Genomic DNA, 27,298 nt, shown 5'->3' on the forward strand with positions numbered 1-27,298 from the left:
CCTGTCTACACAGTTATCCCTGCCAGTGTTCTGTGCCTGTCCACACAGTTATCCCTGCCAGTGTTCTGTGCCTGTCTACACAGTTATCCCTGCCAGTGTTCTGTGCCCACCTGTTGGCTTGTTTATTCTGGTCAGCGTCTATGCCTGTCTGCATGGTTATTCCAGTCAGCATGTGTGCTGGTCCTCATGATGATCCCCATACTTGCCAGGTCAGATCAGCTTTTTTGCCTTGCTGTTTGGGCCTTCTCTTCCTTTCCTTCTCTGCGAGGACCCAGTTAGATACTGGCTTTGGTGGAGCAGGTTTAGCCAACAGGTTTTCCAATCTTTGCTGTGGCTCATCCTATTCCTTGGCATCCTCTCCTTTAGTATCCCCTTCAGCCTATCTTTGGGAGATGGCCTTGGGGGAGGCCATGACTGCTGTAGGCAGCAAGCGGTGGGCATGTGTATGTTGAGACTCAGACAGTTGTGGACTCCACACTGCTCTTGCATGAGCCTTTTGGATTGTGAGGCTTCCTGCTACAGACCAGTTGTTTTGAACAAGCTTATATAGTAAGACAAAACGAAAAACACGGCCTTAGAAATAAGCATAATATAAAGCTTACAGTTCATACAAATTATTCACATCGCAATATTTTATATGCTTTAGCTGAAAAAGATAAGTCCTCTGATTTAAGACACATAGGAAAAAGTGGTTTGACCCAGCCGCAGTCAGCAGTGCTGACTACCATCCAGCCACTGTGCTTGCTTTTATGAGGGAATTTTTGTTTCTCTTGACCAAAAACCAAATTTAGGATGAAAAATTCTTTTTCTAGAAGGATATGTGGAAATATGGAGGGGATGATATGTAAGCCTTAATTGGCAGATTTTTGTGCTTGCTCTGTGCCTGAGATCAGGTCCGTGTCCTATGTGCTGACTAGAAAGCGCACCTGGCTGGAAGCCTGTCTATCTCTCCTGTTCTTCCTTCAAGTGCAGCTTGCTTCTTGGGTACATTGCCTTAACTGACTGGGAATGAGCAGCATTCACGTGTGCTATCTCTACCTGTCCCCAGAGGTCAGGCCAGGCCAGCCCTAATGGCTGTGTTAAGTACAGAAAAATACCCCGGAAATATATTTTTGATTTTAGTTTTTAAAATTTTTTACCTTTTATTTTTATTAATGTATTGTTCTTATATGTTGTGTGTATATGACAGGGCAAGTGCACAGGTCCCAAGGGGGCATGCATGTGTGTGTGTGCGCGCGCTCGCACGCGAGCGTGTGAGAGCGTGCACATGTGCATATCTGTGTGTGAGAGAGAGAGAGTAGAACAGGTGCACAGGCCCCTCCGTGTGCTTGGCAGGGAATGAGAGGACAACTTTTGGGAGTGGGCTCTCCTACCATCATGGGCTCCTGGAGCAAATTCAGGTTGGCAGGCTTTTATGGCAAGCCTTTTTACCTCTATGCCATCCTGCTAGCCCTAAAGCTTATTTTAAAATGTTCAAACCTCACTGATTTAGTAGGAAATAAGTATTCACAAAACAACTTGACCAGAGTCCAAACTCAGGAAGGTAGAACTCAAGACCCATGCAGAAGCATACAGAAATTGAAGTTGTAAAACCCCAGGTGATACACATTATCCAACAAATTTATTACTGTATTGTGTTTAGATATAATTTAATAAAAACATTTCTTTCAGACATATATACAGAGTTCTTTAGAAAACTTTAAAGCCATAATTAATGGTCTGTAATTATGAACTGTAGGACCTACTTGGTATTACCAACAAAAAAAAAGGAGAGTTGCCTTTCTTATTTTAGAACTATGAAGTGAAGTAGCACAAACAAGAAGTTGTTAATGACTTTTAAAACCGTGTTATGAGTGTTTTGCCTACATGTATGCAATGCTCAAGGAAGCCAGAAAAGGACGTGAGACTCCCCTATAGCTGGAGCTACAGGCAGTTGTGAGTTGGTACATTGGGGCTGGGAACCAAACCAGGTCCTCAGCAAGAACATTAAGTGCTCTTAACCACTGCTCTTAACCACTGAACTGTTTTGCCAGCTCCAATAAAGTAATTTATAATAAACGAAGTAAGAGGAAAAGTGTCTGTAAATTTGGACAGGACTATAGTGACATGTACACAACATATAACACATCGTGCCTGGTTTATGTAAAACTGACAATAAATATTTATTAAGTCAATAAATATTCAGTTCTTCAGGTGTATTATTTGGGTGTTTTACCTCACTGTAAATATAAAATTTTATATTATCTATTATATACATAAAATATCACATCTAGATCATCACATACACATAAATACAGATTTCAGTGTTAAAATCCCTGCCTTAAAGAAGGCATCTGTCCTTTGAAGGGAGTTAATGAAGATGTGATAAAGTACTGAAGATTATGACGGTGGTAAGACCCTAACCCAACACACTCAAATGCTATGTTTGTACTATATAGAGGGTAGGCCAACTTTGTCCATTAAAACTGTCTGTGGCAAGCATAATCTTTACTTTATCAGTAGCTCTAGTTCCTGTTTAAAAACTGGGAGCTTGTCTGAGACAAAAGGGCAGCTGTATTTTATATATTAGAACTGGAGCTAACTTTAAATAGATACATGTGACTAGTAACTACCTTATTAGATATTGCAGTTCTCAAGCCTTATTTACCTCAAGGTCCTTTTCATTTAGAAATAGTTGGCCCAGAGTGCTCTTAATTATGTAGGTTATTATTGATTGATCTTAACTGTACTCAAAATTTAAACTCATAAAGTTTTAAAATATTTTATACTTTACAGTCATTATTAATGTTACCATTTTATGAGAACTAAAACAGCTGGGGGGATGCTGTACAGTTAGCACTTGTAGGCCTAATTGATAAGTACCTCAACAGGTTGACAAAGCACACCCATTGGTACATCAGTGAACATCAGGGGTGGGTGTGCCAGTAGCTGGGACAGCTGTGGAATCGAGGAAGTGGAGGAAGCTGGCTAGCACAGGCATCTGTCTCCCCTGCTGCATAAAGATGCACCGCTCTTCTCCTCATCCCCTGCCAATGGTGATGGAATAAAACTGAGCCACTTCATCCTTCTTCACACAGCCTGAGAGTTCAGAGAGGGCCTGAACTTGGCTTCTGCTTACTGTTAACTGCAGCTCTTACCACTCACAACAGTCAAACATTTTTCCTTAGGAAGTCGAAAACTTAAACCCTTTTCACATAATGGTAATGTGTTATTGCTTCTCCATCACATGTATAATATGCCGACATCACCATTCTTGTTCCTCGTGGAAATTAGTAAAATAAGAGTTTCTTGAGCATAAGCGTTGGGGAAAAACCCACAGTGCTAGTTAGTGTGCTAGTAGAAATGGCTACTAAATGGCCCTTAGGTGGGGAAAATGCACAAGTTGGATCTGCTACACAAAGGAATGATTCACATGCTAGGAGGATGGGACGCTACTCAGAGAAGCATTTATAGTTTATGCATCATTATTTCTGGAATGTTCCATTTAATATTATTGAACCAACATTACTTCTAAGTAATTGACACCATGAAAAATGAAATTGCTATTAAGGAGGAAATCGTGTTTGTTATTTTGGTTAAAATATGTTAAAAATTCACACAGATATTGTTTGTATCCTGTGAAAATGCATTTTATACAGATAGTGTGTGTGTGTGCTGTGAAAATGAATTAAGTATCAGCTTCTTGAAACTTAGTTGTTTGGAGAGAGTCGAGTACTGCTCCGTACACTTTGTGAATCTCATGCATGGTGAGATCCATCTTGAACTTGGAGCAAGCCTTTTACTTTTTAACAAATTTGTAACTTCATGTTTCAATTATTAATTGGAATAGATCAGTTCACTAAGTTGTACAAATTTTATAAATACTGACATATTTTATTTTGCTGTACTTAAAAATACCAGTACTGGCACCAAGTGCTTCAGAATGATCTTTTAGGTTGAAAACTAGAATTTTTATGGCAGTGAACTTGTTTCCCAGATTTAATTCAGATGTAATCCCAAATCTCAAGTTTTAGAGTGGGCAACATACTGGCGTCGTTTTCACATAGAGCAGGGCCTTTCTTGGTGAGGTCTGGGGAAATGTCTGCAAGTGCCTGCATCTGTGTAATCACCTTGCCATGGATAAAGTGGAGCCCCTAGAAAACCTGTGTAATCCTGGGGTGTTTGCCATAAGACAGCCTTACACTCTGCTGTCAGGAAGACCTGTGTCCCTCATGTTTTGTTGCAGAATATTCAAAGGAAATAGAGAGGGCTCCCGGCCCATTAGGGCCAAGGCTTTAATGGGGTGAGTTTGTTCCTTCACCGAGGAGGCCATTGTTAAGTAAAACTACTGGACTCTGAAGTTAGGTTGGTTTGGGCTTGTTGAGTTGTTTAGTTGTGTTTTTGTTGTGCCTTGTATTGTTTTGTTTTGGTTTTAGGTTGCAAGGGCAGAGTTCCCTTCACTGCCTTGATTCATGGCAAAGTGCCAATGGTTTTAGAGTCATCCTTTTAATACAAAAATAAAATCACAAAAGGAAGATAACCTGTGTGAGGTCAAAAGTCACATCGCAGAAGGTGAACACCACAGTGTTTGTTATCATTGCAGAAATGGTTTTGGCCTTTCTGTCTAGATGATTAGGGCAAAAGGAACTGACTTGGGGCCATTTAGGAAAAGCTCCCTGATAGAGATTGATAAAGAATGAGTGTCATTCTCTTTTATTGTGTCACCTATTCAAATAAAAGTAGGAAAATTGCAAAGTTAAATTGTATTTATCATTTTTTTGTTAATCATCCACAGATTTGGCAAGTGTTTAGTGAGTGCTTTGCGTAAGTTATTATTAATTAAGAAATGAAAACCATCGCATGGGGAACAGAATAACACCAAAAACCCTGTGTACGGCCTGTCTACAGAGGTTTTGTAACAACGCCTCTCTTTGAAGCCCCAGAATTTGAATTTTATATAAAAGCCAATAGATAGGAGAGCCAGGTTTAACTTTTTTTTTTCCGCAGTTGGACAAACATTTACCTTCTTTGGCTTTCAGTTTTCTTGAGTGTGAAATGTGAGGCTAAGATTTATCTTCTCAATGTTTCCAGTTTTCTTTTTTTAAACAATATTTTTAAAGATTTGTGGATTTTATTTATATGAGTACACTGTAGCTGTCTTCAGACACACAGAAGAGGGCATTGGATCCCATTACTGATGGTTGTGAGCCACCATGTGATTGCTGGAAATTGAACTCAGGACCTCTGGAAGAGCAGTCAGTGCTCTTAACCACGGAGCCATTCCTCCAGCCCTTGTTTCCAGATTTCAAATTCATTAATTTGATGTGTTTCACAATTCAGTCACCCTTCGCTGACACAGCATGCCTTAATTACTCTGTGGGAAGCCATAAAACCACCACCAAACCATTTGGCTCCTGTTTTTAAGTCACTGACTCAGTGTGAGTTGAGCAGTACTCTTCCTTTTTCCACATTTTATCAGAATGTGCCACATCACCAAAGACCTAAAGGAACTCACACAAATGATGGAGATGTGGGAAATAAGCACTGTTGCAAAGAGTTGGGAATCCAGAGATTAGAATAAGAATGAGGAAAAGTCCACTGTGCCACACACCCAGAAGTCAAGTGCCTGTATGGCATGCATGAGGGCCTGGGTTCAAATCCTGTGGTTGTAAGAGCCCCATCAAAGTGTTTGTGTTTTAGCCTGTTCGCTAATTCCATAAAAACTGTAAATGTTGTGCATGCTTGGCAGAATCTGTAAAAGTAGGAACATGGGCCTAATGGTGTAAAAACAGTGGTGTAAAAACTACATCTTTATCTCCATGCACCTTACTTTAATGAGAGCACAGCAGGTAACACTGCCACCTCCTAAATGGACCCATTGCTTAACCCATATAGCTTGGAAATATGGCTCTGACAAAGGAGAACTAAATAGAAATTATCTTAGCCATCAGCTCATTATTTAATTTTTTTAATTAGTGTAATTTGTGAGCTTCACTATGTACACGTGGCACCTGTACACAAGCATCACATACTCTGCTCATTTACCCCACCCATCACCATCGCTTTTTCCCCAGAGAGTCTGTCCTATCCTTTCTTGTCATATATGTAAATTTTAAACTGAGCATATGATAGAAAACAAGCAGTGTGTGTGTGTGTGTGTGTGTGTGTGTGTGTGTGTGTGAAAGAGAGAGAGAGAGAGAGAGAGAGAGAGAGAGAGAGAGAGAGCGCGCATATGCATGTAGAGACAGGAGGTTGATGTGGTGCCCTCCTCTCCCACCCTTCACCTTATTTTTTGAAACAGGGTTTTCCTTTAACTCGGAGCTCACCAATTGGATAAGACTAGCTGGCCAGTGCACTCCAGGGATCTGCCTGTCTCTGCTCTGTACGTCCTCAGCTAGAGCTATAGGTCTGCACCATCATGCTCGGCCTACATGGGGATCTGAATGCTGGTCCTTATGCTTGTACCACCAGCTCTATGTAGCCTGGGCGGTCTCCTCAGCCTCAAACATGCAATATTTCACTTAGTATTATCTCCAGTTCCATCCATCTTCCTGCACATGACACAATTTATTCTTTATGGCTGAATAAAATCCCATTGTGTATGCATCCAGCGTCATCTTTACCCATTCGTCTGTTTGTGGTCATCTAGGCTGACTTCTCTCCCTAGTTACTGTGGCCACTGTGAATTAGCACAGTAGTAAACATGGCCATGCAAGGGTCTCTGATGTGATCTTTTAGAATATGCCAGGAGTCGTATAATTGGATCATATGGTCATTCAATTTTTAATTGCTTGAGATCCCTCCATGCAGATTCCTAGGTGTCTGTACTCATTTAGATTTCTACCAACACATTGCTAGCCTCTCCTCCTACCCACATCCTCACCAACATTTGGACTTTGTTTTGTTTTTTTTCTTGACAAATGCTGTCTTAGTTCATTTCCTGTTGCGATGATAAACACCATGACTAAAATCAAGCTTGGGAGAACAAGGCTGATTTCAGTTTAGAACTCTCAGGTGGTAGTCAGTCATAAGGGAAGTCAGGGCAGAAACACAAGCCAAACCCAGGGCAGAAACAGAAGCAGAAGTGGAGACAATAGAGGAGCATTGCTTACTGACTTGTTCCCCATGGCTTGCTCAGCTAGCTTCCTTAAACAAGCCCAGGAGTAGCACTGCCCCCAGCCTTACCACATAAGTTATTAGTCAAGAAAATGGCCCCACAGGCTTGCCTATGGGCCAGTCTGACAGAGGAGTTTTTTTTTTTTTTTTCAATTGAGTTCCCAAATGACTCTGTTCGTTGTCAAATTGACAAGAAAAAAAAATCTAACTAGAATAGCCTTATTAGCACAAAATAAGCTATCAGGAAATACTTACTTACTTAGGACTCACTTTGGCCTTGAACTCACAGAGATCTGCCTCACAAGTGCTGGGACTAAAGGCGTGCATCTCACCTGGCAACTAATCTTGAAATAGGATTCTCAAGGGCCCAGTGTGAGGATCTATAAAGGCAGAAATTGGAGGCCAGAGAAGCACTGGTACAGGAAGATGTGTAGTGAAAGATGAGTAGTGACAATCTCAGTTGGCCATTGCTGACCTTGAAGATGGGCAAGGATAATGAGCAGCCTCTGGAAGTCTAGAAAAGAACATGACAGATGTGGTGATATGAATGAAAATGGTGCCCATAGACTTATATATCTGAGTTCTTGGTCCCTAGTTGGTAAACTGATTAGGAAGGATTAGGAGGCCAGCCTGGCCTACATATTGAGTTCCAAGACAGCCAGAGCCACATAGTGAGACTCTGTCTCCCCCCATCCCACCCCACCCCCAAAAAGAAAGAAAGACAAGACACGACAAAAAAGAAAAAGAAAAGAGGCACTCCTGGGCCAGCAGGCAAGGGCAATGGTGTTGCCAACTCTCCAGAACCCACATGGTGGAAGGAGAGAACAAATTTCCTAAAGTGACTTCTCTGTCCATACCTCCTCCACCCACACCTCATCCCACTTAGGAATAAGCAAACCAATAAATAAATGCTAAAATTTAAAGGGCTAAGTTCCAGTGCAGACTTTATGATTGTCAGCCCAGGCTTCTATACTGTACAGTAGAAGCGCTAGGGTTTTGTCTCCTTGGCAAGACTGAGTGCCTTGCTGTTGAAGCTGGCCCTTGAGAGAGCTCCAAGGCCAAGGGCATAGCTGGCCTCAGGTCATGGTGGGGCACTGAGCACTACTGTCACTTCTGGAAGCCAGTTGGGGAAGCAGTGGTCCCCTCCCCTCTGCTTCCCCCTCCATCTAGTAGGTTTACATTATAAAACACCAGAGAGAAGCAAATGAAATTGATTAGGATATAATTTTGGTTCCCTTCATATTTTTATTATCAATTCAAAATCAACAGATCTCAAAATTAAAGACAGGAAATTACAAAATATTTACTTACTGTTTTATGTTTTTATAAAATGAGAAAAAAAAACTGAGACACAAACACCTGTGGATGACTGTGGTATGGTGGGTGGGTGCCACTGGAACTAGACCAGAGGGGTTTTCTCTTAGGGACTGAAGGCACCTTCCCTCTTCAAGATGTGGACACCTTCCTGAACACATGGAAAGTGTCAGAAACTGCCCCTTGCTTCTTCATAAGTGTGGCCTTCCCCATGTCTCTCATAATTTCATGTCTTGTGTAGCTATGAACAGAAAAGGTGAATGTGATATGTACTTTGTAATGCATCGCTGCTTTTCATAAAGGACATTATAAATTAAAATAATTTTAAAATTTAATTAAGATTTAGTTATATGATTTCTGTCCCTCCCAGTCCTCAGTCCAGTCCCTCCTATGTCTCCTCCCTCCAAGTCCCTTTGTCTATCTCAAATGCACAGCCACTTTTCCTTTGATTATTTTATACACACATATATGCATGTATAGTACACATATGCATGTGTAAAATACATAAGCAGCCTGCTGCATCCATTAAGTGCTGCCTGCATGTCTAGAGTTGAAGGATGACCACTTAAAATTACATAGCTAATTTGGAGGCTCATCTCTGGGGAAGGCTGTTTCTCCCATTCACAGCAATCATTTGCCGCCTGTAGTTGTATGTCTAAGATGGGGCCCAGTGAGGTTTCCCCTTCTGTGTTAGCATGCGTATTGATCTTGTCATTCTTCAGGTCTCATTGTTATCTTGGGTGTAGCTTCCCTGTCCTTTCTAGGGGATGAAATCTCACAGCAGACTTCCTGACTCTTAAAGTCTTTTGTTCTTCCTTCTGAGATGTTCCCTGTACCTTAGGCACAGGAGTTGTATTGTAGATGTATGGTGGGGAGGACTTGACACCCTATGATCAGCTGTTCTCAGCTTTTAGACCAATTGTGGTTTTCTAAAGTGATCTCTGGTACAAAGAGCAGCTTTATTGATGAGGGCAAGAACTACTCTTCCTGTGAGGAGAAGGATAAATAGACTTCCATAAAGTGGTACCAGTAGACCCTCCTCAAAGAGTAGTGATTCACTCACCCTGGGGAACTGGCTAGATTTCCAAAACCAGGCAGCATTTTCCTTCTGTTGAGCTGGCCCTAAGTCCAGGTATAGAGCTGTCATTGCCCCAAATGAGTGCCAATATTGTATGGGTAGGAATATCCTGCTGTGAGTCCTTGAGCGTCCTAGGTGTCACAGTGGGGAGGACTGTTGATTGTTTGCCTCACTTGGCAGCCTGCACAGGACCTGGAATTATGAGAGCAAATTTGTTTTCAAGGTTCACTGAAACACGTGTATTTACACCATTTTCTGCCTTCTTAAATGCCACTCTATTCTTTCTCTTTATATTTCATAATCTTGTGAATGTGTTATTCTGCTTATTTTTATTTTATTGTGTTTATGAGCATGTGTGCTTCCTATAGAATGAGTATAAAGGTTAGAGAACAACTGTGGGAGTTGTTTCTTTCCACCATGTGGGATTCAGATACTCAAGTGTTCAGGCTTAAAGGCAAGTGTCCGTCCTTGTTACACCATTTCTCTAGCTCTTTGCTACCTTATGATGATTCCTCAACTGGATGGGCAGGGACTGGTTCAGTTTGGCTTGTTTGGTTTTTTGAGACAGAGTCTCTCTATAGCCCTGGCTATCCTGGAACTCTTGTATGTATACAGACTGTCCTCAAACTCAAGGAGATCTGCCTGGCTAGGCTTTCTGAGCTTTATTAGTATTTTCAGTTGTAACTTGTACTTATTATCAAAAGGTTCAAATTCATAAAAATATTAAATAAACTATTTCCTTGAATTCCAGTTAAGTTTCCTGAAGTTTGCCACTAGTAACAGTAATCTGAAAGTTATTTTAACATTTAAAATATATCTTTGTTAAAGTATTTCAAAGCAAGGTAAACATCCAAAATATATGAAGAGAATAAATGAGAAAAACAACTATTTCAATAGCTTACTTTTTCATTTATATGTCCTTCCAGACAAATGTCAATTAATATTATCCTACATGTATATATATATGTAAATACACACATATGTATGTGTGTGTATATATATGTGTGTGTGTGTATGTGTGTGTATACATACATATGTGTGTATTTACATATATACATGTAGGGTAATATTAATATATTAGTACACACACATACATATACACACACATATATATGTGTGTATATATAGTGCTGTATGGCATTAAGGATGCTTACATATATCAGTAAAAAGGAGTGGATCTCACATTAGTGTTAGCAGGTTTTGTAATTATAATGAATTTACTGATAGAAATATATGTGTTTAGGATGAATGCTAAGGAATTTGTTTTATTGATAAACATTTTCTATTATTTGGCATTTCTTTGATAAGCATTGCCAAAGTAATTCTTCAGTGTTTTCCTTAGCTCTTACACTGTTGTTGTTGTTGTTGTTGGTTTTTTTTTTTTTTATCTTTGTGCAGGAGTAGAAACCCTGACTAAGGTAGTGACCTTTTTGTCTAGTATATTAAACTTGTGTCTATCAATCTACCCAGTATAATGGCAGTTAGTGATAAACATGGCCAGCCTCTGATTGAGGATTTTTCAAGTTTACAATGGAATGAAAATACACCAATTCAGTAGGGCCAACCTTTGATTTTTACCTTGACTAGCTATTGTGGTGTAGGAAGCTGTCTTGCCATATAGACAGCAGTGAGCCATAACTCTTACTCACCCTGTGTTCCTTGATGTTTCTAACTGAAAATGGATCCATTCGGATAACCTCCAATGATAAGTTGAGGGTTTCATCAGGAGAGAATGTGTATAATATTATGGGTTTGATGAGGTCTATGTATTTAAATAGTGTTCAGAGAAAAAACACTAAGGAGTGAACTTGGGTAACCTTCCCAGGGAGAAGGGCACAGGATGAAAGCCTTGATTCAGAAGACAGAGTAGCTAATATGCAGTGAGCCCATGTGGAACAGATGATGTCTGAGTGACAGGGGGAGTGAGGATCAGTTCCTCCCAGTGTCATGGATGAAATGGACAGCCATTAGGAGGTGATCTGAGCAGAGGAGTGAGGCCCCACTGTTGCTTTAGGAGTTCTTTGGTTGCTGTGCTGAGAATGATTGTAAGGAGGCCAGCTAGCAGCAGGGATGTGAGATAGAAGCCAACTCCATGGCATTCTGAGTGACAGGGCTGCTTTGGTAGGGTTGCCATGGGAGGGAGTTAGTAGAAAGTGGTCATATACCCTTAGTATTTCCTTCCAGACAGATAGGAGACCTGAGAGAAAGACAGCAGCCAAAGTGCAACTGGGAACAATGGAATATTACAGGTCCCTGAGACTCAGACATCCGCAAGAGTGGAATTACCATTTACAGAAGATGGGGCAACTAGGAAAGGCCAGGAGTTGAGTTTGGGCCATGGTGGGTTTCCACTGAAATGGAACTGTTAAGTATTTTGTATGCAAGTGTTTTAGGATATAAAAATTTGGGCTAGGATAGAAAGTCAGTCAACAAGTGCCATTTAGAGAGAAAGGAGACAGATTGAAGTTCAGGAGATAAAAGATATGAGAAAGCAGCAGCTAGGGAAGTAAGTTGAACCTAGCACAGCCAAGGGGAAAGGTGCTTTTCTAAAGGAGAGTCATGGGTTGTGACCAGTATGCAATAGATCAAGTGTGTTGCTGGATTGGTATGGCTGTCCTTCACAGCCATGACAATGGCTAGTTCAAGGTTATGTGTGTAACAGGGGGAAGAAACTTATTTTAAAACTTTCTAAGAAACTTTGCAATCAAAAGAAACTGAGCTCTGGAGTTGGGAAAAGTAGGAATTTTGAGATCAAGATCATTTTGAAAGCAAGAAAGTTGAAAATGTATGCAGAGGTGACTGTAATGGTAGATCCTCCTGTGTATTCCTATGAGTAGTACAGCTCTCCTTTCCATGTCTGGAGGACATTCATGCTGCTGGGTATAGCATGTAATTTTTAAAAACATGCTAGTGCCTTCCTGGGGCCAAGCTCTCAGCTTAGTTCTGAGATCATGCTCCTGCCAGCCCCTTTTGGCTAGCAATGCCAAGCCTCCAACAACCGCCCCGGCTTCCCTCTTTCTCCTGCTCATCTTAGCTCTGCTGATGGAAAACACTAGACAGTTTTAATATTTTAAAATTAACCAGATAGCACAATTGCCGGGTTCTTATCAGCTAACCTATTTCAGCCAACTGCCAGTGGTGGAGGCCTCCATTTCCAGTCACCCAAGATCTTGCATGGTTGTACGTGCCTCCCATTCCAAAATCTGGCTGAAAAGATCTCTCTCTCTCTCTCTGTGTCCCTTCTTTTCCTCCTGGGACCCAGAAGTCTCACCTTTTTTCTTCACCCAGCAATTTGCACAATCAAGAACCAATTAGGGAAACAGCACCTCCCTCTATGGCAGGGTGTACTCTTTGTATATTATTATTGAGTGACTAATCTTTTCCTTGTAGGTGTTTTAAGGGGTTTTCTGTATCATAAAGAACTCGGCTGTTTCCAGTGCTTGTAGATAGTTTGACATTGTGGGTCTGTATTGTGCATGACAACGCCTTCCTTACTCTGACGCTGGAAAGGCTCTGGCTTCTCATCTGTGCCTCACAAAGGGAAAACCTCTGATCTGTGCAGATTTCACTGTGGTGGAAACAGTGAGTTACAGGTTCCAGGGTTTACCTTTCCCACATGATTTTAACTGAAAACTTGTCTCCTGCATTGATTTAAAAATGTGTGTTTGTTTGGGGTCTATTTTTGGACTGTAGTGGAGTCCATGACTTCCCAAAATGGCCTGTGCCTGTGAAAGTTACCTGAAGGTGCAATCGCCTTTAGTGACAAGTCTGCATTCACCCATGACTCCTGTTGATGTTATTTTTCTGAATTTTCCTGAATACTTTTATTTTTTCAGATAATACTAACAATGTTCTGGAGACCATTTGCATAGAGTTTTGCATATATAGTTTCCATCAGTATGATAAACCGTGCTAGAGACATATTTCCTCTTACAGAGGAGGAAACTGACATATGAGAACGGTAAGACACTTGCAAGGTGGTGTGGATGGCACATGACAGGGCTGTGATTTGAACCAGGCAGTCTGAGCAGATAGCACTGTGCAGTTCTTGAGTCTGAATCATTCCTGCGTGGCAGCCAGTATGTCATGCTTAGTGTGTTCATTAAAACTGTGCTGTTAGAGATTATAAATCATCCTTATCCAATAAGATACACATTTTCATGCATTTATCTTGACTTTCAGTAGAATACAAAAGGTCTTCATGACAGCCTTTCTTATCCCTATGCTTTTCCTTCTTGTACTGCCTTGTAGTTCATACTAGTGGTGGTTTGTTTTTCCTTCCACTGTATTTTCAGCTGGTTGTTGTTGGCATATTAAAAAGTTATTATTTTTTTGGTTTAAGTCACATGTGTTTACCAGTTTTCTAAATGCTAATATTTATTTAGTCCTATTTTTCTGAATTTTTTAGAAATATTTTACTACCTACAAATAATAAATTTCTCTTGCTTATTTCAGTATAATTTTTCATTTATTCTTTTTAAAAATTTACTGTTTTAGAACATTGTTAATAAAAACAAGGATTTTATCTCGTAAATATTTCTAATGCATAAATAAATCACATGATAAAGCTCACTTTATTACTGCATCTTGTGTGAAAGTGTTTGTGTGTTGGATTGTGACGTGTGCATGGTGTGTGAAGGTTCAAGAGCCTTACATATAGAGAGGCCAGAGGATGATGTCAGTGTCTGGCCCTGTCACTCTCCTTATTCCTTTGAGACAGCGTCTCTCAGTGGACCTAGAGCTGAGCTGGCAGCCAGCCACCCATTCTCTGCCCTCATCTGCCTCTTCAGTGCAGGCATCACTGGCTATCGCTGTCATGCCCAGCTTTGCTTAGGTTCTAGGATCCAAACTCAGGGCTTGTGTGTGTTGAGCACCTGAGCAGCTGTCTCTCCAGGCCTAGTGTGGTTCCTATACAGATATCGGCAAGGAATGATAAGTTATTCTTCCAAATGCCTTCTCAACTCCATAGAAGTCATTCTTTCTGTTCTGTGTTAATAAAGTCTCTCATCTGATTCCTGGTGTTGAGCAGTGTTTGCCTTATTCTTTCAGTAAATTCATGATGGTTTTCGTTTTCTTGAGCTGTGACTGTGAACTGAAGCTCATTTGAAGGGGAGATGCCTGAGAACCCTTTTCAGAGCTGAGCCCACAGTTTGCTGCCTCAGAGAAGAGTTGAGGTGCTGCTGTGTATTCTGTCAACAAGCACAGGGATTATCGGTCTCAGAAGAAAGCCTAGGGAAGGCTCTGGAAATTTGGACATGGTTAGTCAGCTTTTTTGGCAATGTCCCAGTTTGATTCTAATGTGTCTTCATGTGCTATCTCCTCTGTAAAACAAACTGTAGCTATCTATCTTTTCCTATAGAGAATTTTCATCTACAGTATTAATCATACTTGCTTGGACTTTTGAAAATATCAATAAATTTTCTTTATAATTACAGTTACTTTAATTTCATTTGCTTTTTAAATTAACTTTTATTCATGAGTGTTTCTGTCTGTGGTTGCTGGACCCACACATGCTAGGTAAGCACTCTTGTACTGAATTGTATCTCCAGCCACTGCATTTTAATATTTAACAAGTGTGTTTCTTATTTTTTCTCAGCAGTCTAGTAGGCTGGTGGTTACTTGTATTATTTGATTCTTAAAGACAGAATTTTGCATAGATTTGTCAGGACATGTCCTATAGTTTTGCTTTAATTAGTCTATTTTATTTTTAATTGGCTCATACTTGGGTTTGTCACACTATTGTTTTATAAGTTAAAGTTCATATACCGTAAAAAAATCACAAAGATTCTATTAAAAATTATGAAGATACCATTTATCTATGGAGGTTAAGCAAAGATCAGCATAAGGGTTGAGATGACTGAAGATAAATTCTGTGACTTCCTAGCATTTATTCTGTAGAGACAAGGAAAAAATAAAAGCTAGGATTTCACAGGTGATGGCAGCCACTTGCCTTGCCTGTCAGTTTTTATTCTATTAATAGCTTCATAGGAAGACAGTGAAAACCACCAGGCCTCTGCAGAGGAGGGCTCGCAATCACAGGCTTTCATTGGAGTTATATTGGAATACATAAAAACATTTTATGATTACTGATTAATTGAGTATGTACCTTTGACTAAAGACATTATCTACAGAATAATGAAATATCACTCCCTGAGTTTCCAAAGCACTGCCATTATTAAATTTGATAATGACTGATTAACACTTGAGTGACCTACAACTAGTTTTATGCCCGCTTTTGTTTTATTTTTAAACTTAAATAATTATGTTACCTATATCTGACATTAAGTGTGTATACTATTACCACATATAGTGAAATGTGTGTAGATAATAAATTAGTGTTATCTATCATTGAGGTTGAAAGCCAGGTCAAGTCATATTTTCAATGTGCACCAAGTATAGTAGGTATGTCCATCTTTTTCCTAGAATACTGTCATGTGCAGAACTTGGTCTAACCCATGAGTTTTCAAATGTTCTCTCCTTTTCTTTCTGTGTATTTCTTTCTATTTATCTATTGTGTCTGTTTGGTGGGAGCGCCTTCACCCCTTTTTATGGAATTGCCAATAACATTTACTTATATTGTCTAGTTTCTTCACTGAGAAAAGTGTGCCCCCATATTGAACCTGCAAAGGTGTCTGTGCCTATTGTACAGAAGGCAGAATCCTAGGTACCATCTTCACAATGTCAGACATACACACGTATGTGCACACATGCGTATGTGTACGTATTTGTGTATGTGTGTGTCATATCTATATAAATGGTATTCATCCCTACTAGTAGAAGTTCACATTCAATTTCTGCACCTTTCTCTTCCTGGTATACACACACTGAACTTTATATTGTTCTCAGCATCATTATAACACAAGTGAAGTATCTCCGTGAGATAAGACATAGGGCCTCCATGTCTTATCTCAAGACCAAACAGTTAGATGCAATCTTTATTTGTACTAAGACTTTCCTAAGTAAGATTTTATCTTTCTTCTATGCTGTTACATGTAATTTTAAAATCAAACTATCACCTTAGACAAGGAGTTGTGACCATGCTATCAGCCCCTCCTAGCTCCCTTTTGTTCCTCCCAGCTTAGCTCCATCAAGCCACCAGCACTGACCCGGCTTCTTTTTCCTACCCACCTTTACTCCTAGAGGTGTTGCATTACCAGTCCTACCCGAGACCTTTGAATCCATGGATAAAAAAAACACACACTCAGCCTTATGATTTTAGAACTCACCTGCTAGCACAATTGCTGAACACAAATACCCCCGGCCTGGAAATGTGTGCCCTTAACAAATTTTTATCTCTATCTCTCTTTCTGCTCCTGTCAGACATCTCTGGCAACCTACCCGAAGCGGAGCCACAGGCTCCAGCTGCCCCAACATCGTATATGATTGCTGCATGATGCTCCTTCCAAAGCATGGCAGAAAAACCGTTCTTTTTCCCTGCATTTGCCTTTTCCTCCTGGGACCTGGAAGTCCCACTTGTACCTTCCATTCAGCAATTGGCTCCTGGCCTCCTTTATTGACAAAATCAAGAACCAATTAGGAAACTAGACCAAGTATCATCACCTCCCCTTACATCTCACCTTTTCTGTCCAATAAAATAAATAAACAAAAAAACTTCTACTAGATATAAATTGAACAAAACCATGACAACTAAGTAAATTAAATTATACAATATGAGGTATAAATGATATCTAGTCTATCAATTTGTCAGTTAGACAAAGTACTATATTTCCTAACTGAAAGAATTATGATGTTATCCTTGGATTATGTTTAGAGTCTAGTTGTAATGTCATCTGAAAGCCATGTCATCCATTCTATAAACTCTCTCAATGTTAAACAACTTGAATTTGAATATGAGATTTTTGTCAGTGAAGGAGGCCAGGAGCCAGTTGTTGGGCAGAAGGTACAGGAGGGACTTCAGGGTCTGAGGAGAAAAAGACAGATGCAGGGAGAGAGAGATGGCTTTTCCTGCAATGCTTCGGAATGAGAACAAAGCAGGCCTTGGGGCAGTTAGGGCCTACAGCCTCTGCCAGCAGCAGTGGTCGAGGAAGTTAGCCGGGGCTAGTTGATAAGTTTGGGGAAGGGGGAGAAATAGAGATAATAATAGATGAGGACATGTCTTTCAGGCAGGAAATTCTGTGCCCAGCAGTTGTGCTAGCCAGCATGTTCTAAAATAATAAAACTGTGTCCTTTATCCGGGGATTCAAAGGTCCCAGGAGTGGGTGGGCAATGCCGCTGATCCCGGAGCAAAGGCAGATTGAAAAGAGAAGCCATAAAGGATTGGCCATCCAGAGACTGCCCCACCTGGGGATCCATCCCATATATAGTTGCCAAACCCTGATGCTATTACAAATCCTGGAAAGTTCTTAACAGGAGCCTGAGATGGCTGTGAAAGGCTCTGCCAGAGCTTGAGGCAGATGCTTGCAGCCAACCATTGGACTGATTGCTGGGTCTTCGATGGAGGAATTGGAGAAGGGACTGAAGAAGCTTAAGGGGTTTGCAGCCCCATGGGGGGAACAACAGTGTCAACCTCCAGACCCCCAGATGGACCACCAACCAAAGAATACACATGGAGGGACTCATGGCTCCAGCTGCAGAAGATGGCCTTGTTGGAGATCAGTGGGAGGAACAGCCCTTGGTCCTGAAGGGGTTTCATTCCCCAGTAGAGGAATGCCAGGACTAGAAGGTGGAAGTGGGCAGGTAGATGGAGGAGCACCCTCATAGAGGCAGGGGGAAGGGAGATGGGGTAGGGGGTTTTTGGAAGGGGGACTTGGAAAAGGGATAACATTTGAAATGTAAATAAAGAAAATATCCAATAAAAAGAAAAAAGGAAAAAAAAGAAAAGAAAAGAAAAGAGAAGTCATGTCAGAACTGGCGGCTTGGTGGAGCTAAGCCAGGAGGAACAAGAGAGAGCCAAGAGGGGCTGGTAGTGCAGACACCACTCCCTGGAAAGGCAGTAGCATGATTTTAAAACTACTCACAATACTATGTGGATAAGTATTTTAAGGGGTTAAATAGGAATGGATAAGATGTAGTTAAAGACAAATTAATATCTTCACACAATGAAGAACCTCCAGAAAGGAAAGCCTTTGCATACCAAGGCATATGTTAAAACAGGCTTGTTTCATATATCATCTGACAAAACCTACAAAGTCAATCTTTCTTCTCCTACCTCCATAGTGTCTTCCTCTGTGTGCGATAAGTGCTGTTACTATCCACAGTGAACCATTTCAGTGAGATTCTTTGTTTCTGAAGCACAGAGATGATTGTACAGTGACTGAGGCTGCAGTTATCTTCTTCATTCTGAAACCATAGGCGTGTAATCTATTGAGTGTTTTCATTATCACCATATATCACTATATCACTTAAAGAAAAGATTTATAGAGAATTTTAATTGGTTTAATTAAAACAAAGGCATGTTCAAGAAATTAAATAACTTAGGAAATATTTGAAAGGATTATTGGCTTTATCGATGATGATATTACTCAATAGTATACCGTTATTGTGCAATCTTGTGGTTACATTCTTTTGTCATTTGAAAATGTTTTCAATAGCAAGTTGTTCAGTGTGTAAATGAGGAGCCCTAGAGCAAAGAAGACACAACTATATTTAACAGTAATCACTATGCAATACTCTTCAGGCAGGAGGCTTTGCATATAGTAAGGTCTGCAATGTTTGAGTCCAGCTCTGCATTGCAGAATTGCCTAACCTGATGCAGCTCTCCCATCTTCTTTAAACATTAGTAGACCATAAGGAAATGCAGAGTGCCTGCTTCTTGTAGTTGCACTAAAGACTCAGGGAGGAGGGTAAGGGCTGAAGCCGCAGCAAACACAAGATTCTTTAATACCACCAAGAACTATCTGTAAGCCAGTGGTCGTTAAGCACATACGATGATAAGAAAGCATTAGACACTCCATTTCTTACTGAAAGCCATGTTATATATTGTAAGTCATATTAAAATATTTTTATTATTTTATTATGTAGATGTTTTACCTACATATGTATGTCTGTTCACTATGTGTATGCAGTGCCCAGGGAGAGGAGTCTAGGAGAGGGCTTTGGATTCCCAGTTACTGTTGTGGACAGTTTTAAGCCACTACGTGGGTGCTAGGAGTCTACCCCAGGTCCTCTGGAAGAGCAGGCAGTACCTTTAACCACTGAATCATCTCTCTAAGACCATCGGGAAATCTGTTCTATCTCAAGCCAAAGATCATTTACCATTTATATCATCAACTCAAATCAGCAACTCAAATGGCAGTTTTAAAAATCAAATAGCTCAGCACAATCCAAAGATGATACTAGATTGCTGCTTACATGCTGAGGAGTAATAGTATTTTGTTTCTGTATGGGCAAGAAACATTGTGATACTCTGAATGGTCATTAGTCTCAAAATTGAGCTGAGGGGCTTCAGGTGGGGTTTGTCCACATTGTGTACAATGCGTGCTTGCTGTTGTATATCTAGAACAAATACTGTGTGCAAGTCATGACACAGCTTGTGCAAGAACTTTCCATAGCACCTTGGACTCACTCTGCATTCCACTGTAAAGCATGTTTGTGGTTGCTCTGGGTTCAGAGCCCTTTACTGTTATCAGGTCTTTGGAGACACCACTATTAATACACACAGTTCATGAAGTGAGGCTGTAAGTGACTGTTTTGCATCTGTATCACACAGAAGTATAAAAGAAATGTTCCTTTCACCAAGCTGTATGTTACTTTGATCAAAGATTAAAAGAGATTACATGCGCAGAAGACTGAAATGCTGGACTCTCCCTGTGGTCTCTGGACTCTGCTATGGCCTGTGCACTTCAGTGGTTCTTTAAGGAAATGCTCTGTCCAAGTCCCCATGGTCTAAAAGGACAGATTCAGAAAATGGAGAGACTTGATTTCTCTTGCCTGAGTGCCTGAGGGGTTTTTCTAGTTTTATGCTACATATCAAAATATGCTCTGTAATTTTACATGTATGTTGTTTTTGTTTTGGCTGTTCAGCATATATTTCATATCACAATGGCAGATCAAAATGGAGAACAGGAAAGCCATAGAAAGTGATAGATGATTTTTGGAACACCCTGCAGTGTAGGTAAAAAGGGAGTCTGAAAAATAGAAGCTATGAAAACAAATATTAAAATATAATGCACTTGGGCTCTAAAGCCAAATTTAGAGGAAATTTCTAAGTATAAAGCATTCTGTTTATAATGCATTAAACATATAATCAAAAGTTACCCAAACCACCCACAGCTAACAAATCTAAGGATGATAACGCTAAGTATAGTACTACTTCATCAAAAGTAAGAACACTACCACTCTGACCCAGTGGCCAATTTGGATTCCCCAAAATGTGCCAGCACTTCCCTTCAACAAGTAGTAGGAAACTGAGTTGTCAGTGTGTATGCTCTCATTGTACACAAGCATGGTGAGAATTCTGCAGTTGGCTCATCTCTCCTGAATAGCCAGGGATTATTGGAATTGAGAACTCGTTGAGCCTTAGTCAAAGCCAGCTGGTTTAGCTAGCTATGAAATGCCTCTAACAAGCCATGTTGAAGGTTACTGATAAGGAAGCCTTGATAGTCAAAATGAAAGTTAATAGGATGGTTTGTCATTTGCCAAGCCCCCATTCTGCACATGCACATAACGTGGCTGCACCTTACTACTGGTTAGGTGCCCATCGTGAGAGCCATGGGCCAGTTTTGAGAATCACCTTCCTACCTTCTCACACTCTTCATTCTGCTTGTCTAAAGTTGTATATAGTATAGAGTTTGGCCCAGCTATATGTGTTGGCTTCTCACAAAGAGTTCCCCCATGCTTTCATCTATATTAAAGAAAACTTTTCTTATTGATATATTGAACAGGCATTCTCAGGTAATAGCTCAGCAATGGTAAAAAGTCACTTTGAAGAGTGACATATGAACACTATCTACCGAGCAGTTTACTCCTGACCCACAAACGGTGATAAATCTGTTATATCTGCATGCTTTTGTGTCACTTTGGCAACATCCCTGACAAAAACTACTTTAAGGAGGAAAAACGTTTGACTCAGTATTTTGGAACACTCAGTTACTGGTTGGCCTTGTGGATCTAAGCAAACAGTCCAGCAGCAGCAGCAGTATCTGCAGTGTTCTACCCTTTCTGGTGTACAGGAAGCCAAGAGCTCAAGAAGACATAAGGAATGACCCATCCCCTCCAGCCATATCCAGAGCTTTCAAATGAATGCCACCAATGTCTAGCCTTCCAGTCCACAGGCCCTTGGGGATGATTCATAGCAAGACCACACCAGCAAAGAAGCGCTATTTTGATGTTAGCCCCTGGAAACGAATTTTCTCAATAACTATGGGAAAAATTGTACCTGCACAATGGAATGCTGTTTGGCCAGCACCAGGGGAAAATTGGGTTTCAGGTACATATACATGGAAAATTCTCAACCACACACTATAAAGTAGCCAAACAGTAGCTTATGGTGCTGTGTGTGTGTGTAGTGTATATCAGGCACAAGCAATAAAGGATCTTTATTATAGTTGACTAAGATAAAGGATGTGATAACAATAAGTATCATGCATGCCCAGTGCATTGAAGCAATATACTTGGCTGTGTTTTCAATCTTTATAATGTATATTGAGGGGAAATGGGTGCTTTTCCTTATTTTGAGTTTTAATAAGATGGGCATGTATTTTATAATGAGAGAAAACCATTTGTTCTTAGGAAAAGATCTAGATAAATGTATTTATGCTAAAATATTAACACAATAATTATTTCTTTGTATTCAAAATGTGAAAAAAATTCCTGATATAAGTGTACAACACCTTAAGTACTTTGTAAATACTGGGTCTTCCTACAGCCTACAAAGCAATTTTGGGAGTTTTACTAATATTCTCTCACCTTTAAAAGCACCTATCCATGCTTTCATTTTTATCTTCATGTTATCAGTAGCATGTGTACATCTGGTTAGTTGAGTGTGGTGTATGGAGCACACACCCACAAGTGTGCACATGTGCTTATTGGGGAGAGGGCTATGGCTGCCTGTCATCTAAGCATTTGGGTGGTTACTCTCTCTCTCAATAATGACTAGCTGACTAAGAGTCAAGGGGAAGAATAATGAGCAGTAACTCAGAAGAATTATGGACTAAAATCTTTTCTTCCCTTCCTCTCAAGTGTGGCAAATAGTGATCTTTGTGCAAATAGTTGAAACAAGGTCTTTCAATGACTTGATCCTGTTAGGTACCAATCATGCCACCAGCATGATCCTTGTACACTTCAAAGGGAAACCTCACCTGTACTAGATTGCTTAAAATGTCTCATTGTCAGCTGTATTTCACAGGCTCTACAAAGTATGGCAATTGTTCAAAACAACTGCTCATAATTCTGATATTAAGTTCATTAAAATTCGTTAGATATTTTATAACATACAAATTTGACCAAATTAGTTGAAACATTCCAAAGTCACTGTGGGATTAATATGCACTGCATATGGCTGCACAGTGTATATTTCTTGGAGTAACTTTCACGATGATGTATTTTTATTAGGAAAGATGACCCCTGTAAAGACTTGAAGCCTAATTGTACATGGCAGCATTGTTCACAATGAGCTCAGTACAGATGAAGAGTATGTGTAACATAATTTGAGAGCACAGAACATAGATAGACTGTTGGGTTCCCAATCCTGGCTCCGTGACTGGCTGGCTGCAGGCCAGAAATACTACCTCTCTCTTCCTGGCTTTCTTACATGTAGAATCGGAATATAAGCAATATCTGGAGAGCTCTGTGTTATAGGTTTGGTTTTTTTTTTAATTATAAGAACTAAATGTATTAATATTTGCAAAGCATTTATACATTATGTGAGTTTTCAATAAGTGTGGACACTGATGTTTGTCACTGTTGACCATCTGGATCTAGATGTGTTACCAAGTGTTACCAATTATGTATGGTCTTACAACTATTAAATCTGTTTTTAAGTTAATTTGCATTTTAACTATCCATTCCTTTGTATTGCAGTTACAAATTATAATACTGTGGTAGAAGCAAATTCAGATTCCGATGATGAAGACAAACTCCATATTGTGGAAGAAGAAAGTATTACAGATGCAGCTGACTGTGAAGGTGGCATGCCAGATGATGAACTGCCAGCAGACCAGACAGTATTACCAGGAGGCAGTGACAGGGGGGGCGGTGCCAAGAACTGCTGGCAAGACAACGGTGAGTGAAGCTCTTTATAAAGTCTTCTTCTCTGTACTTTGTACTAAACAAAAAGACAAACTGGGTAAAAGTTTTAAATAAACAGTAAAATTACTTGTATATTAGTCAATATTAGATGTCTTACTTGTTTTTTAAAGTAGATTTTGAGTCAGAATAATGTTGTTTTGATAGTTTGCAGAGTACCTAAAATACATGGAATTTAATAGAACTTTCTAAACCCAGCTGAGCTTTCTTCATATTGTTGAAATGCTTGTATTTATCTTTCATTTCATATTGGAATATCTAAATTAACAATAAATTTATAAAGTAATAAATGATATCCTAATGTAATAAAATAATCCAGTATGCAAACATCTGGAACAAATATGTATTATGGGGGTCTCTTTAGTATAACCATTAACTGAAAACAAGCACCGGTACTGTCTGTGTGCCTGCCAAAGTTAGCAAATTAAACTTGGCCAGGCATCTGGGAAGTGCAGGACTCTCTGAGAAGTGGCTCCCATACTCACTCCTGTGCATTCATTGAAGCCCCAGTTCACACTGCTGAGTTGCAACCTAAAGCATCTTAAGCCATGTTTGAATTTAAAGTATAGGCATTACAAGAATCTGTAGCTATTAAGCACACCCTTTATCCTAATGCTACAGAAATCTCCCAGTAATTTAGTAAACAGACAAGAACATCAGAAAGAACAACAACAACAACAACAAAAAAGTAAAGAAGCAAAAATCTAACTCATATTATTTTGATTATAAAATGCTCTGTCTTGTTTAAAAAAAACAATTTGGAAATTAACTACAAATATAATGAATTATTAGCTCCAAGCTCATGGCCATACAGTTAGCCCTGGTTGATCTCAGTGGCCACAGAATAGAATGAATAGACAGAAATGTGAAAGAGGAATTTGTGGGCATGAGGGAAGATTAATAGGAATGTTAGAGAATTGGGGTCCAGTAGTGTATGTATGTATTGCATACATGTACAAAATTATCTAAAATCAAATTTAGAAAATGTAATATGTTAAAAACAATATAATTTCCAAAATTATAATAAAGTGGTAAGAACCCAAAATGAATTTAACAGCAAGTTTAACAGAGTTAAAGAATAAATAAGGTAGAGAAAATTACACACAATGTGAAATTTAAACAGACATATATAGAACAGGTTAGGAGACACTGTAGTCTGATATATTTATGAATTCCAGGGAATTAGAGAATATACAACAGTAACATCTGAAGCAGGAAAATCCAAGAGTTTTTCAGAGCTGATGACCCATCCAAGTACAACCAAGTTATGATTCCAGGCAGACAGAGGGAAGAATACACACACCCTGCTGCATTTGCCCCTCAGTGAACAGAACACAGTTCCAAGAGACCGAGCTGTCAAAACAGAAGCCAAACACAGCAAGAATGCTGATAGCTCCAAAAGAAAAATGACTCGCTACACATAAGGGAAACTACTAAACAAGTCCGTAAAATTTCTAAGCAGAAACTTTTTTTTAAAAAGGCAAGGATAAACTGTGATAATATACCACAAGTGCTGAAAGAGAAGCACTACCAGTCAAGATACTATACCCAGCAAAACTATCCTTTACAAACAAAGACATAAAAATTTCCCCAAACATTATAAGAAATATGGTATTCACAAAGAAAGAAACTTAGAAAAGATATATGAAACAAAACATCAAAATACTGTCAGGATGAAAACACCAAACAACAGACAGAAGGAACAAAGGAACCACAGACCCACAAAAGTGGTTAAAGAAATAGCATCATCTATCAGTGATTCCATGTGCCTGAGATCAACTCTGATCAGAAGTCACAGGGTGACTATACTGACGTTTTAAATTCCAACTACAAAAGACTCCCCTTAGCTCTGAGGACAGGGACTCAAAGAGTGGTGTTGAGAATTAGAGAACGTGAATGAGACACTGTTACCACAGACAGAGTCACCACTTAATGATAGATCACATTTGCAAAAATGTGCTGGTATAGTCAGCAAGATGGCCTGACCCTAAGGTCAAGAAGCCACAGAACTTAAGAGACCAACTCCAGAGAATGTCTTCTAATTTCCACACAAACTGGCACATGTGCAAATGCACACTCACTAAATAAATAAAGTAGTTTTAAAGCTTGGAAAATACATTAACAAATATCTCAAGTGAGGAATAGCCTTGAAGGAAGAAACAACAATACAATAATGCATAGGCCTCCAACATAGCACTCTCAACAGGGCTATGTCATTTATGTAGAAAATCAACCAGCTGAGGAAACAACCCCCACAGGGCTCAGCCGCATACCAGCACATCTTCCACGGAAAATCAGGGTGACAGCTAAATTAAATATCAAAAACCCACCATCTTTCACAGGTGGAAGGTAAGGAAACTGTTGTGTGGCCCGGAACATTATGGTATAATAAAGGTCAAACCATTGGCACAGGCAGATCTCAAGAGCATTGTCTTGAATGGAAGCAGTCTGTTTCCAAAGTTACATTTTGTAATGATTGCATTTGACATTTCTAATAGGGAAACCTTTTAGTAAATAACAATCCATTGTTTATGAGGACCTAGGAGAGAGTATGATCATTGTTGACTAGCCCTCAGGACATGAAACAATGACAGAACTGTTTTATATCCTGTTGCTAACGTCCTTACATGAGCCTCTGTATGCATTAAAGTGGATAGACTTGAACATCAAATAACAGTAAGGTTTTATATATGTTAGTATGTGCTTCCTACATGGAACCTATAGCATCATTGATGGACATATCATCAGTGAGTTCTATTAAATATCCAAGGTCATAAATATTCTAGTCTTAGACAAATACTTTGAAGTTAAATATGTGAAGGATGATCACCCACTTTATTAAATATACTGCCATATCTAGAACCAAATAAAATACTCAGTCCAAATACAGATGCCAAAAACCCAGACTAAATATTAGCTATACAATAAAATGTGCAAATGTGCATAAAAATTGAATAATTTTACAAGTGTTCAAAATGAGAAAAAATGTGTGTGTACATATGTAGAATGCTGTATCAGGATAACATTGGAGATAGTTTTTATTTGTCACTGTAACAGACTGCAGAGTAATCAAATACTCTCTTAAGAAAAAGGAATATATTTAGTAAAATTTATTGGATTTCATAAAAGCAAGCATCGTGAGAATAGTGAGCACTTCCTTACTGACAAGAGAACATTTCTGTGACCAAAAACAATTTAAGAATGACTGTTGTCATTACTCAGTCAGCCATCTGTTGTAACATTCCCACTAAAGAAGAAGAAAGTTGATCAGGAGAAGTGAGAATTTGAGAGGAAAAAGCTGTCATTTATAAACAATTCAGTTGTACACTTAACAGTGAAATCTATAGACAAATAGATATTAGAATGAGTAATGAGTAAAGTAATCTTTCAAGTTTTCTGAATACAGTATAGTAAAGTACTGGGCATAATGGTAGAGGACTTGGGAGACCCTAGGTTCAATTCCCAAATTGTAAAACAAATAAACTAAATAGTAAACTGGTTTATAGTAATCCCCATATATAGTAAGAGCTAGAAAGTAAGATTAGGTGTGCATGACTAGTGGAAAATTACAGACTTTAGTGGTGGGGTACGAGAGGACACCACAGT

At 39.5% G+C, this 27,298-nt stretch overlaps 1 protein-coding gene across 19 annotated transcripts in view; it reads left to right on the forward strand.

Moving 5' to 3' along the window:
* Window positions 1–27,298, forward strand: part of Zeb1 (zinc finger E-box binding homeobox 1) — a 184,142-nt gene that overhangs the window by 90,249 nt on the left and 66,595 nt on the right. For 18 of the 19 annotated variants that reach the window (XM_030250410.1, NM_011546.3, XM_030250409.1 and 15 more), the window contains one exon: window positions 23,468–23,668. The exons of the other annotated variant lie outside the window; for it this stretch is intronic. In XM_030250410.1, coding sequence (XP_030106270.1) covers window positions 23,578–23,668 — 91 coding nt within the window. In that variant the 5' untranslated portion in view covers window positions 23,468–23,577. The remainder of the gene's footprint in view (window positions 1–23,467; window positions 23,669–27,298) is intronic. 19 annotated transcript variants of the gene reach the window in all.

This window comes from Mus musculus, chromosome 18 (genome assembly GCF_000001635.26).
Source record: "Mus musculus strain C57BL/6J chromosome 18, GRCm38.p6 C57BL/6J".
Classification (NCBI taxonomy): domain Eukaryota; kingdom Metazoa; phylum Chordata; class Mammalia; order Rodentia; family Muridae; genus Mus; species Mus musculus.